At 42.6% G+C, this 13,544-nt stretch overlaps 1 protein-coding gene across 6 annotated transcripts in view; it reads left to right on the forward strand.

The window, feature by feature from the left end:
* The window catches only part of APAF1 (apoptotic peptidase activating factor 1), a 129,863-nt gene that overhangs the window by 24,714 nt on the left and 91,605 nt on the right, over window positions 1–13,544 (forward strand). For 5 of the 6 annotated variants that reach the window (XR_016216979.1, XM_070052732.2, XM_070052733.2 and 2 more), the window contains exons 5-9: window positions 1,310–1,493; window positions 6,812–6,924; window positions 7,052–7,183; window positions 11,141–11,379; window positions 12,117–12,284. Coding sequence is in view for 5 of the 6 variants with exons in the window: in XM_070052732.2 (XP_069908833.2) it covers window positions 1,310–1,493; window positions 6,812–6,924; window positions 7,052–7,183; window positions 11,141–11,379; window positions 12,117–12,284 (836 nt within the window). In the remaining variant the exon portion in view is untranslated. Of the gene's footprint in view, window positions 1–1,309; window positions 1,494–6,811; window positions 6,925–7,051; window positions 7,184–11,140; window positions 11,915–12,116; window positions 12,285–13,544 lie in introns of those variants that run through there. The other variant, XM_089308821.1, reaches the window with a different exon arrangement.

The raw sequence follows: 13,544 nt of genomic DNA on the forward strand, positions 1-13,544 counted from the left end.
TTCTCTCTGTGTAACTCTGACTTTCAAATAAATAAATAAATCTTTAAAAAAGAAAAAGTATTGAATAGCTAGAAGCAGTAGAGGCAGACTTGAACCTAACATCTTATTTTAACTCTGCGTAAGAGAACCACAATGAGTGAGTTATGTAGGGCATCATTGCTTCTCAACCAAGGGGCTTTTGCCCTCAAGAAACAGTTGACAACATTTAGATGCATTTTTGGTGGTTGATACTAGTGTGGGGGAAGATACCAAGAGGCTGTTAATCATTCTATAATGTACAATGAAGAATTATCCTGTCCAGTGAAGAGCTATCCTGTCCAAAATATCGAGAGTGCTAAGGGTAATGGTGCTTCACAGTGAGGTTGGCTGCTGCAAGCAGTGCTGGCAATCCCATATGGGCACCGGTTTGGGTCCCAGCTGCTTCACTTCCAATCCAGCTCCCTGCTCATCAGCAGGGAAAGCAGTGGAGGGTGCCCAAGTGTTTGGGCCCCTGATACCCATGTGGGAGACCAGATGAAGCTCCTGGCTCTTGGCTTCAGCTTGGCCTGACCCTTGTTGTTGCTGCCATCTGGGAAGTGAACCAGCAGATGGAAGGTCGGTCTCTCTCTCTCTCTCTCTCTAACTCTTAATTTCAAGTAAATAAATAATTTTTTTAAAAAAGGTGCTGTACAGTGATTATTGATGCTATAGGACAAAGAGTGTAAATTTTGTTTGGTAAGATTTTCCTGAGAAGTAGCAGATTTACTTCAAACTTTGGTTTCTTCACATCTTTAATTTCTCTTAGATTCAGGCTTTAAAACTCAACAATAGGGCCAGTGCCACGGCTCACTAGGTTAATACTCTGCCTGCGGGCGCCGGTGCCCCGGGTTCTAGTGCCAGTTGGGGCGCCGGATTTTGTACTGGTTGCTCCTCTTCCAGTCCAGCTCTCTGTTGTGGCCCGGGAAGGCAGTGGAGGATGGCCCAAGTCCTTGGGCCCTGCACCCGCATGGGAGACCAGGAGGAAACACCTGGCTCCTGGCTTTGGATCAGCACAGCGTGCCAGCTGCAACACGCCAGCCGTAGCAGCCACTTGAGGGGTGAACCAACGGAAAAAGGAAGACCTTTCTCTCTGTCTCTCTGTCTCTCTAACTCTGCCTGTAAACAAACAAACAAACAAACAAACTCAACAATAACACCCAAACAAAATATACAGCATGAATCAAGAAAAAGTGAAGATGAGATTGAAGATTGTATAAATATGATGCCTAACAGTGAAGCCATTACGAGGAGGGCTGCTGTTCAGAATCCTTGTTTATTTTTTCCTCACCAGGTTGTTTCCCGGGAGGTGTGCATTGGGTTTCAGTTGGGCAGCAGGACAAAGCTAAGCTTCTGATGAAACTGCAGAATCTCTGCTCACGATTGGATCAGGATGAGAGTTTCTTCCAGAGGCTTCCACTTAACATTGAAGAGGCTAAAGACCGTCTCCGCATTCTGATGCTGCACAAACACCCAAGGTACAGATGGTCAGGTGTAGTCGGTGTGTGAAGTCTCATCAAGACTTCACCACTGACATCTTGAGAACATTGTGTCCTTTTCCTGCTGTTCTGCAGAGAGACTACAAAAGAACTGCTGCCTTCCTATTGTTTTCTCTCTCTCTCTCATATTAAAAAAAGGAAGGGGCAAGGGGCTGCCACTTGCCCTCTTTCTATAAAAAAATTCTATTTGAAAGGTAGAGAGAGAGAGACATAGAAACACACCTCCCATTTGCTGGTTCACTCCCCAGTTGCCCTCAACAACCAGGACTGGGCCAGGCCAGGAACCAGAAACTCAATCTGGGGCTCCCTTGTGGGCACCTGAGTCATTATGTGCTGCCTTCCAGGGTATGCATTAGCAGGAAACTGGAATAGAGAGCAGAGCTGGGACTTGAACTCAGGAACTCCAATATGTAGGTGTTTCAAGAAGCAGCGTAACTGCCATACCAAATGCCTGCCCCTAGTTCTTTCTTTTTTACCTACCACGATTTATTTACTTATCTATTTATTTTTTTATTTGAGAGGCAGAGACAGAGCTCCTGTCTGTTGGCTCACTCCCCAAGTGCCTGCAATGGCTCCCATCTGGGGCCAGAGCCAGGAATGGAGAACTTAATCTGGATCTCTTTTGTAGGTTGAAAGAATCCAGTTATTTGAGCCACTGCTGCTGCTTCCTAGGATCTACAGTAGCAGGAAGTTAGAGTTAGGAGCTGGAGCTGGACATTAAATCCAGGCACTTTGATGTGGGACACAGACCTCTTAATTGCTAGGCCAGATGCAGGTGCCTGCCCCATACTACCATCTCATTGTGGGCTCTCGAGAAATATGTCTTTTTTTTTTTTTTAAAGATTTTATTTATTTATTTGACAGGTAGAGTTAGAGACAGTGAAAGAGAGAGACAGAGAGAAAGGTCTTCCTTCTGTTGCTTCACTCCCCAAATGGCTGCAATGGCTGGAGCTATGCTGATCCGAAGCCAGGAGCCAGGTGCTTCTTCCTGGTCTCCCATGTGGGTGCAGGGCCCAAGCACTTGGGCCATCCTCCACTGCCTTTCCAGGCCACAGCAGAGAGCTGGACTGGAAGAGGAGCAACCGGGAGTAGAACCGGCGCCCATATGGGATGCCGGTGCTGCAGGTGGAGGATTAACCTAGTGCGCCATGGCGCTGGCTCCAGAGAAATATGTTTTGAGTTGGGTAGTGGTTTTTGCTAGAAAGTGCAGACCACTCACATTGAGTACATTTCTAATGGATTAACATAGAATAAGAGAAAATAAACTAGGCAAGGGGTAAAAGACTGGGTCAGGAATGAATTTCTTCAAGAATTTCCTTTTTTTTTTTTTTTTAAGATTTATTTATTTGAAAGGCAGAGTTACACAGAGAGGAGAAGTTGCAGGTATCTTCCATCTAAGTCTCCCATGTGGGTGGCAGGGGCACAAGTACTTGGGCCGTCTTCTACTGCCTTCCCAGGCATGTTAGCAGAGAGCTGGGTGGTAAGTAGAGCAGCTGGGAATTGAACTGGCACTCCTATGGGATGCTGGTATTACAGGCAGTGGTTTAACCTGCTGCACCACAACACTGGCCTCTAAAGCAATTCCTGTTTAAAAAAATTATTTATATATTTATTTTATAGGCAGATCTGGCCAGGCTGAAGCCAGTAGCCAGAAACTCCATCATGGTCTTCTACTTGGGTGGCAGGGTTCTAAGTACTTTAGCCATCTTGCTGCCTTGCAGGGCGTATTAGCAGAAAGCTGGATTGTAAACAAAGAAGCTAGAACTCAAACCAGCACTCTGATAAGGGGTGCTGGTGTTGCAAACAGCAGATTAACCCTCTGTATCACAACGTTGGCCCTTGGACTATTGCCTTTTGAGGTGTACAGAGTGTACCATTCAGATAAAAATGCTAGTGCATAATCATGCTATTATTATTGTTGTTATTATTTTGTCTGTTTTGATGAATTTAAAAAAGTTTGTGGAAACCCATCAGGAACTGGCATAGAAGTTCATTGTTATTGTGAATGAGCAGATTGATTTCTTGAGTAGAAAAAACCTCACTGAGCATTTCAGGCATAGAAAGCCAAGACGCTGGCAAAAAAAAAAAAAAAAAAAAAAAAAAAAAAGCCCTACATGAAGGAACTCTGTGGGTGAGATCCCAGTGGAAAGAAGTGGTCATCAAAGAAGGATATGCTGTTCTCTGAAGGGAGGAGAGAACTTCCACTTTGCTTATGGCCTTATCTAAATGCTGAAGGAATTTGTGGATTGAGAAGGCTTCCATAGCGTAGGCAGCTCATGTCAAGAGCCTTGAGTCATCACTGACATCATACATAAGAGTGTTAATTGCTAAATTAACGGCAGGAGTCACTGTGCACTAACTTCCCATGCAGGACTTCTGTCCTCAAAGAGTTGTATTATGAGAGTTAACAGTAAAACTTGTTCACAAAAGTTTATTTTGTTTTAGTGTAGTAAGTGGAGGATATTTTTCTGTCTCAAAGTTTTAGTTATGCCTAGGTGTCCAACTTCATTGCTTGTTTTCTTAGGTGCTTCCTTAATCAATGATAAAACTTGTTCTAGGGGCTTACTTTCTTTTAATGTATTAAATGGAGGATATTCTTATGTCTCATTAAAAAAAAAAAAAAGAAAAGAAAAAACCTTACCATGGGGCCCATGCTGTGGTGTAGTAAGCTAAGCCTCTGCCTGCAGCACCTGCATTCCATATGGGTGCTGGTTCATGTCCCAGCTGCTCCTCTACCAATCAAGCTCTTTGCTAATTGCTTGGGAAAGCAGTGGAAGATGGCCCATGCACTTGGGCCCCTGCACCTGCATTGGAGACCCAGAAGAAGCTCCCGGCTTTGGGTTGGCTCAGCTCCAGACATTGCAGCCATTTAGGGACCGAACCAGCAGATGGAAGACCTTTCTCTCTATCTCTGTCTTTCTGTAACTCTACCTCTCAAATAAATAAATAAAAAAATTTTAAAAATATCTCACTAGTATAGCAATTGGAAAGTAATCTTTTTTAAAAATTCATTTATTTGAGAGGCAGCCACACATATACATACAAAAATAGAGATCTCCTGTTAGTTGGTTTACTTCCCAGATGCCCACTGAACCTGGGGCTGGGCCAGGCTGAAGCTTGGGAGCCACTTTCTTAGTACAGATCTTTTTTCTCTTCTTCTTTTTTTTTTTAATTTATTTATTTTATTTGAAAGGCAGAGTTATGGGGGAAATGGAGATGGAGAGGGAGGAAGGGAGGGAGGGAGGGTGGGAGAGAAAGAGAGAGAGAGAGAGAGAGAGAGAGAGAGAGAGAGAGAGATCTTCCATCCACTGGTTCATTCTCCAAATGACTGCAAGGGCTGGAGCTGGGCTAGATTGAAGTAAGGAGCCAGGAGTTTCTTCAGTGTCTCCCACATGTGTGCAGGGGCCCCAGCACTTGGGCCATGTTCCGCTGCTTCTCTCTCTCTCTCTCTCTTTTTAATTTATTTGAAAGACAGAGTTAACAGAGAGAGGTAGAGACACAGAGAGAGGTCTTCCATCCACTGGTTTACTCCCCAGATGGCTGCAATGGCCTAAGCTGCACTGATCTGAAGCCAGGAGGCAGGAGCTTCTTCCGGGTCTCCCACATGAGTGCAGGGGCCCAAGGACCTAAGCCATCTTCTACTGCTTTCCCAGGCCATAGCAGAGAGCTGGATTGGAAGTGGAGCAGCCAGGACTAGAACCGGTGCTCATATGGGATGCCGGCGCTTCAGGCCAGGGATTTAACCCACTGTGCCACAGCGCCGGCCCCTCTGCTGCTTTTCCAGGTGCATAAGTAGGGAGCTGAATCAGAAGTAGAGCAGCCCTGGGTCTCAAACTGGCACCCATTTGGGATGTTGATGCTGTAGATGGCAGCTTAACCTGCTACGTCACAGTGCCAGCCCTTCAATCCATGCCTTTCATGTGAGTTGCAGAGACCCAAGTTCTTGAGCCGTCGCCTACTGGCTCACAGGATACACTTGAGCAGGATGCTGGAACTTGGAGCAGGGCTAATACTTGAACCAGGCACACTGATATGGGATATGGGTATCCCAACTGGTATCTTAACTGCTAGTTCAAATGTTTGCCCCCAAAATAATATTCTTTCTAGAGTTTTCTTTCAGGTTAGGATACATGAAATTGCTAGTTTTGTAGGTAAAAAATGATCACATCACATATTGCCACTGATACAATCAAATATTGTCTTTCTGATATTAATCTGAGCCTAGTTCTGGTATGCTTAACGACTGAATTGGGAAAAATTCCATTAATTGTATAATCCTTTAGGCACTCAATAAGTGATGTCTGAACTGATAAATTCTTAGTACTTCCATGCTATAAAAAGTCCTGTTTTTGTAAAGTCTTAATTTTAAAAAAAAAAGTATGTTTATTTTCATTTGAAAAGGCAAAGCAACAGTGAGAGAGAAAGATTTTCCATCTGCTAGCTCACTCTCTAAATGCCCACAACAGCCAGGGCTGGACCAGTCCCAAGCCAGGAGCCAGGAGCTCCATCTGGGTCTCCCACATAGTGACAGGGACCCAGGCTTAGCCAGCATCTGCTGCCTTCCAGGAAGCATTATAAAGAAGCTAGATCAGAAGTGGAGAAGCCAGTACTTAAACTGGAGCTCCATTATGCAGGCATCCCAAGTGGTGGTTTGACCTGTAACCCCACAATGCCTACTTATGGACCCTTAATCATTTTTGTAAAAGATTTTTTTTTTATTTGAAAGGCAGAGTTACAGAGAGGCAGATGCAGAGAGAGAGAGACAGAAAGAGAAAGAGAGAGAGAGTCTTCCATCCTCTGGTTTACTCCCCAGATGGCTGCAATGGCCTAAGCTGCACTGATCTGAAGCCAGGAGCCAGGAGCTTCCTCCGGGTCTCTCACATGGGTGCAGGGGCCAAAGGACTTGGGCCGTCTTCTACTGCTTTCCTAGGCCATAGCAGAGAGCTGGATCAGAAGTGGAGCAGCCAGGAATCAAACCAGCGACCACACGGGATGCTGGCACCACAGGCGGCAGCTTTACCCGCTATGCCACAGTACTGGACCCTGGACCCTTAATTTTAATAGGTTCTTAATGTGGGTTGTGAGGAGGTAAAAGTCTAATTTTTTTTGCCCTTATTTGAAAACGGTTTATATGAAAAAGGAGAAATTTTGGACTAGTCATCTATTCTTCTTTTTAAATTATTGAGTAGATTTTCAAAGATATAGTTTTTTTTTTTTTTTTTTTTTTTTTTTTTTTTTTTTTTTTAAGAAAAGGTTTACATGTTATTTATGGTTCATTTTGTTTATTTTTTAATTAGGTCTCTGTTGATCTTGGATGATGTTTGGGATCCTTGGGTGTTAAAAGCTTTTGACAATCAATGTCAGATTCTTCTTACAACCAGAGATAAGAGTGTTACAGATTCAGTAATGGGTAAGGATTATTGACTTACTTTTTGATACTTTAATAAAGGTATTAAATTAATAAAAGTATTATTCAATTACATCTAAATATATGGCATACCAAATTAGTTACTGTGTCTAATGTGATTTTGTTGCAGGTCCTAAATATGTAGTCCCTGTGGAGAGTAGCCTAGGAAAAGAAAAAGGACTTGAAATTTTATCCCTATTTGTTAATATGAAGAAAACAGATTTGCCAGAACAAGCTCATAGTATTATAAAAGAATGTAAAGGTATGGTTATTTTGTCATAAGGATATAAATTCCTTTTTTGTAAATGAAGCTAGTGAATATGATAATTTAGCACATCAGCATCCAAAAACTTTTCTAGGATATTTAGTGTTTTAAGTTCTTCCCTGATACTTTAAATGGACACATGATATTATGGCATTGATTCATTTGTTAAAATAATGTTAATGTGTACCCATAATATGCTAGAGATGGTTTTAGTGAGAAGGATAAGATGAATATGTGACTTCTGTTGTTAAAAAGTTAAAAACTATAGTAAGAGTTGGATTTTCAAATTTTTTTGGTTGGAATTTTATAAAAATGATATTCTAATTTTGTAAGTAAAAACTAGTGTAGTGTTTTTTATTAGGAAGTTTCTCACTTAAATATTTTCATGAAAATTTGAAAATCCTTTGTATGCATGGATTTCAAATTTGTTTTGTACCAAAACAAAGTTAACAGGGGGAGAGAAGGAGAGTTAGAGAAGGAGACTGAGATCTCCCCATTTGCTGGTTTACTCCCCAAATACTGCAATGGCTGGGACTGGGCCAGGCCAAAACCAGGAGTCTGGAACTTCATCCAGGTCTCCCACATGGGTGGCAGGGACCCAAACACTTTGTCCGTCTTCTGCTGCTTTCCCAGGCATATTAATTACCAGGGAGTTGTATTGGAAGTAGAACAGCTGGGACTTGAACTATTGCTCAAATGGGGTACCATTGTCACAGGTGGCAGTTTAACCTGCCGTGCCACAAAACGATACCTCTAATTCTATTTTATATGAGTTTTTTTTTAAACTTTTATTTAGTAAATATAAGTTTCCAAAGTACAGTTTATGGATTACAATGGCTTCCCCCCCAATAACTTCCCTCCCACCCGCACCCCTCCCATCTCCCGCTCCCTCTCCCATTCCATTCACATCAAGATTCATTTTTAATTATCTTTATATATAGAAGATCAATTTAGTATATATTTAGTAAAGATTTCATCAGTTTGCACCCACACAGAACATAAAGTATAAAATACTGTTTCAGTACTAGTTATAGCATTAATTCACATTGAGCAACACATTAAGGACAGAGATCCTACATGAGGAGTAAGGGCACAGTGACTCCTGTTGTTGACATAACAATTTGACACTCTTGTTTATGGTGTCAGTAATCTCCCTAGGCTCTAGGCATGAGTTGCCAAGGCTATGGAAGCCTTTTGAGTTTGCCGACTTCGCTCTTATTTAGACAAGGTCATAGTCAAAGTGGAAGTTCTCTCCTCCCTTCAGAGAAAGGTACCTCCTTCTTTGATGGCCTGTTCTTTCCACTGGGATCTCACTCGCAGAGATCTGTCATTTAGATCTTTTTTTTTTTTTTGCCAGAGTGTCTTGGCTTTCCATGCCTGAAATACTCTCATGGGCTCTTCAGCCAGATCCAAATGCCTTAAGGGCTGATTCTGAGGCCAGAGTGCTGTTTAGGACATCTTCCCTTCTACGAGTCTGCTGTGTATCCAGCTTCCCATGTTGGATCATTCTCTCCCTTTTTTATCAGTTAGTATTAGCAGACACTAGTCTTGTTTATGTGATCCCTTTGACTCTTAGACCTATCAGTATGATCAATTGTGAACTGAAATTGATCACTTGGACTAGTGAGATGGCATTGGTGTATGCATGCAACCCTGATGGGATTGTATTGGAATCCCCTGGCACATTTCTAACTCCACCATTTGGGGCAAGTCTGATTGAGCATGTCCCAAATTGTACATTTCCTGCCTCTCTTGTTCCCACTCTTATATTTAACAGAGATCACTTTTCAGTTAAATTTAAACACCTAAGAATGATTGTGTGTTAATTACAGAGTTCAACCAATAGTATTAAGTAGAACACACACACAAAAAAATACTAAAAGGGATAAAGTATTAAATTGTGCATCAACAGTCAGGACAAGGGCTGATCAAGTCACTGTTTCTCATAGTGTCCATTTCACTTCAACAGGTTTCCTTTTAGGTGTTTGATTAGTTGTCACCGATCAGGGAGAACATATGATATTTGCCCCTTTGGGACTGGCTTAATTCACTCAGCATGATGTTTTCCAGAATCCACCATTTTGTTGCAAATGACCGGATTTCATTGTTTTTGACTGCTGTATAGTATTCTATAGAGTACATGTCCCATAATTTCTTTATCTAGTCTATTGTTGATGGGCATTTGGGTTGATTCCAGGTCTTAGCTATTGTGAATTGAGCTGCAATAAACATTAATGTGCAGACAGTTTTTTTGTTTGCCCATTTAATTTCCTTTGGGTAAATTCCAAGTAGTGGGATAGCTGGGTTGTAGGTAGGGTTATATTCAGGTTTCTGAGGTTCTCCCATCATCCTGGTTTAGCAATTAACTCCCACTCAGAATGGGAGTGTTCATTCAGATAGGATAAGGTTAAGTTAGGTGCAAAACTAGTGGGCTGCTTTTACCACCAGGCAATATAACTGTATATGCTGTTAACCAGTTTTGCCAAATGGGATGAAGGCGCAACCCACTCTCTTATGCCCTTAGGAATTCTGATACAAGTTTTAGAAACAGTTACAATTTCTTATTTAGGAAATATCCCTCCTTACAAAAGTTGTAGCTGCAGCCCTGATCCTCATAGGACCCTTGTATTAAGTAGGGGGAGGAAAAAAGTCGAGGTGATAGGGGAAAGGAAGGAAAAAAATTAAATGATCACTATTCCTCCCTTGGCAAGAGTTGCATAGTCATACAGCATACTTTCCAAGTCCCTCCTCCTGAGATCCACAAGGAAAACAGAGGACTATCTAGTGGGGACATTCCTTTAGGCCATTCACACTGCATGTGAGCGTATACTTGTGAAGGCATGTAAGCCAGTCCTAGTCATGTGTCTTCCCCCATTGTAGATACCAGTGTTTTAATTGCTCATTCCACTTCATCAGACTATACTCTGAGGAGGGTATCTCTCTGCCCATAGTTTAACATTATGAGCTAGTTCTATAATGTTACTTTATCTGAAGAAATGACTGTTGGCCTTCTAAATCTGTGTAGTGTCTTCTGTTCTTTCATTGCACTTGAAACAGAAACACACCTTGCACTAGGTAATCAAAGCCCAGTCTAGAGTTCATGTCTATTCCTGTCATAACCCATGTGTAGCCACACCCCAAACCCCTCACAGAGCTACCAACATCAGTCTCACTTGTCAGTTGTTTAGGGTTTTCCTCCAGGGAATATAATCTATGGACACTGGCTGTCTGCTTCTTTTGCTGGCAGGCAGAATAGTTCTCATTAACATAGCATTTGTGCCTGAGAAAGGTAGAGGAATGTGTCTAGATATAGCGCATCTCCATTTCTGCAGACCTTCTGTAGCCACTCATTTCTTTCTTTCTTTTTTTTTTTTTTTTTTTTTTTTTGACAGGCAGAGTGGACAGTGAGAGAGAGAGAGAGACAGAGAGAAAGGTCTTCCTTTTTGCCGTTGGTTCACCCTCCAATGGCCACCGTGGCCGGCGCGCTGCGGCCGGTGCACCGCGCTGATCCGATGGCAGGAGCCAGGTGCTTATCCTGGTCTCCCATGGGGTGCAGGGCCCAAGGACTTGGCCATCCTCCACTGCATTCCTGGGCCACAGCAGAGAGCTGGCCTGGAAGAGGGGCAACCAGGACAGAATCCGGCGTCTGGACCGGAACTAGAACCCGGTGTGCCGGCGCCGCAAGGCGGAGGATTACCCTAGTGAGCCACGGCGCCAGCCGGCCACTCATTTCATGGATCCGGGTGGCTGCCTCAAGGGAGTTACCTTAAAAGGTCCACATGGTGGTTTCATTCATCTTCTGAGTCAGGAAGGGAATTCTTTGGATGGGCAAAGATATATCCTACTTTAATGCACTCCTCAAATTTTTGTAGGACTGTTTCTTAAGAATACATAGATTCTTAATTTAGTGGTGATTTTGAACATAATGTGATATTAACACATTTTTGTTTTAAGGTTCTCCTCTTGTAGTGTCTTTAATTGGTGCACTTTTACGTGATTTTCCCAACCGCTGGGAGTACTACCTCAGGCAGCTTCAGAATAAGCAATTTAAGAGAATAAGGAAATCTTCATCTTATGATTATGAAGCTCTGGATGAAGCCATGTCCATAAGTGTTGATGTACTCAGAGAAGACATCAGAGATTATTACACAGATCTTTCCATCTTTCAGAAAGATGTTAAGGTTCCTACAAAGGTAACAGATGGACCAGCAGTCCTCATCATGGGTATTTATAGCATGTAACCTTTTATATAGTGTTGATCACATTGCTGGGAGGATGTTGAAAGGATATAATCCATGGAACTGAGATGGTGGGTTAGAAGATGTAGCAGTCCCTCTGCTCTTTTTTTTTTTTTTTTTTTTTTGACAGGCAGAGTAAGAGAGAGAGAGAAAGAAAGAGAGAGACAGAGAGAAAGGTCTTCCTTCTGTTGGTTCACTCCCCAAATGGCTGCTATGGCCGGCGCGCTGCGCCGATCCCAAGCCAGGAGCCAGGTGCTTCCTCCTGGTCTCCCATGCAGGTGCAGGGCCCAAGGACCTGGGCCATCTTCCACTGCACTCCCAGGCCACAGCAGAGAACTGGACAGGAAGAGGAGCAACCGGGACAGAATCTGGTGCCCCAACCGGGATGAGAACCTGGGGTGCCAGTGCCGCAGGTGGAGGATTAGCCAATTGAGCTGTGGCACCAGCAGTCCCTCTGCTCTTACTTCCCTTCAAGGGCTCTCTGTTTAAGGTGTGAGTTGTCTATTTCTCAGCCATTTTTAAACTGGAAAAGCATCTGACTTCTTTATTTCTTAAGGAATAGTTGAGTTTCTTAAGAAATGGAGGCATTCTTTTTCAAGGCTTTAAATTAGGGTTTTTTAATGTTAATATCTCGGCTGCAGTCCTGGGCATTATACTTCTATGACATATTAAATGCTTAAAATGGTTTGCAGGTGTTATGTATTCTCTGGGACATGGAAACTGAAGAAGTTGAAGACATACTGCAGGAATTTGTTAATAAGTCTCTCTTATTTTGTGATCGGAATGGAAAATCATTTTCTTACTATTTACATGATCTCCAAGTAGATTTTCTTACAGAGAAGAATCGCAGCCAGCTTCAGGTACTTGTGTTACTGTACACTGAAAAAAATTTTTATATTTTGAAGTTATTTTAGACTTACAGAAAAGTTACAGAATAGTAGTGATTTCCATGTATCAGCTCTTCACTTAGCTTCCTTTAATGCTAACATCTTATATAACCATAACACAATGATCAACCAGAAAATTAACATTGATACAGTACTGTTAACCAACTTAGAGAGTGTGATTTTTTTTTTTTTAAAGATTTATTTATTTATTTAAAAGAGCTACTTGGAGGGAGGGAGAGAGAGCAAGCAAACTTCCATTTGCTGGTTTACTCGTCAGATGGCTGCAATAGCCAGCGCTGGGCCAGGCCAGAGCTAGAAGCTTCATTTAGGTCTCCCACATGGGTGGCGGGGATCTAAACAGTTGGGACTTTTTTTCACTGCTTTTCTCAGGCCATTAGCAGGGAGCTGGATTGGAAGTGGAGGAGCTATGACACCAACTGGTGCCCATATGGGATGCCAGCAGCTTTATTCCCTACCACTATGCCACGACAGCCGCCCCAGAATTAGGAATTTCAATTTTTCTAATGTCCTTTTTATGTTCCACATCCAATTTAGGATACCATGTTACAAATTACTGTCTTATTTTCTCATTTTCATTTTCCTTAGTCGCCTCAAATCTATGATACTCAGTGTTTGTCTTAATGGCCTTGTCACTTTTTTTTTTTAAGACTTATTTACTTATTTGAAAGGCAGAGTTACAGAGAGAGAGGGAAAGCAGAGAAAGATGCTGATTCACTCCCCATATGGTCACAAACAGCTGGAGTGGGCTAGCCTGAGGCCTGGAGCCAGGAGCTTTTCCTGGGTTTCCCACATGGGTGCAGGTGCCCAAGGACTTCGGCCATCTTCTGCTGATTTCCCAGGCCATTTTTGGGGTGTTTGGATCAGAAGTGCAGTAGCTGGGAATAAAATAAGCGCCCAAATGGGATGCTGGCATTGGAAGCAGTGGCTTTACCCTCTATGCCATAATGCTGGCCCCCGGGTTTGTCACTTTTGTGTTGGCCAGATATTTTGTACAGTGTCCTTTAATTCGTTTTTTTGTGTTTTTTTATTTTGTTTTTTAAAGATTTATTTTTTATTCGAAAAGCAAAGTTACAGAGAAGCAGAGGCAGAGAGAGAGAGAGAGAGAGAGAGAGAGAGAGGTCTTATATCTTCTGATTCACTGCCCAGATGGCCGCAACGGCCAGAACTGCACTGACCTGAAGCCAGGAGCCAAGAGCCAGGAGCCTCTCCCAA

This window comes from Oryctolagus cuniculus, chromosome 11 (genome assembly GCF_051225735.1).
Source record: "Oryctolagus cuniculus isolate XC-2025 breed Fujian yellow rabbit chromosome 11, ASM5122573v1, whole genome shotgun sequence".
In the NCBI taxonomy this organism is placed as follows: Eukaryota; Metazoa; Chordata; class Mammalia; order Lagomorpha; family Leporidae; genus Oryctolagus; species Oryctolagus cuniculus.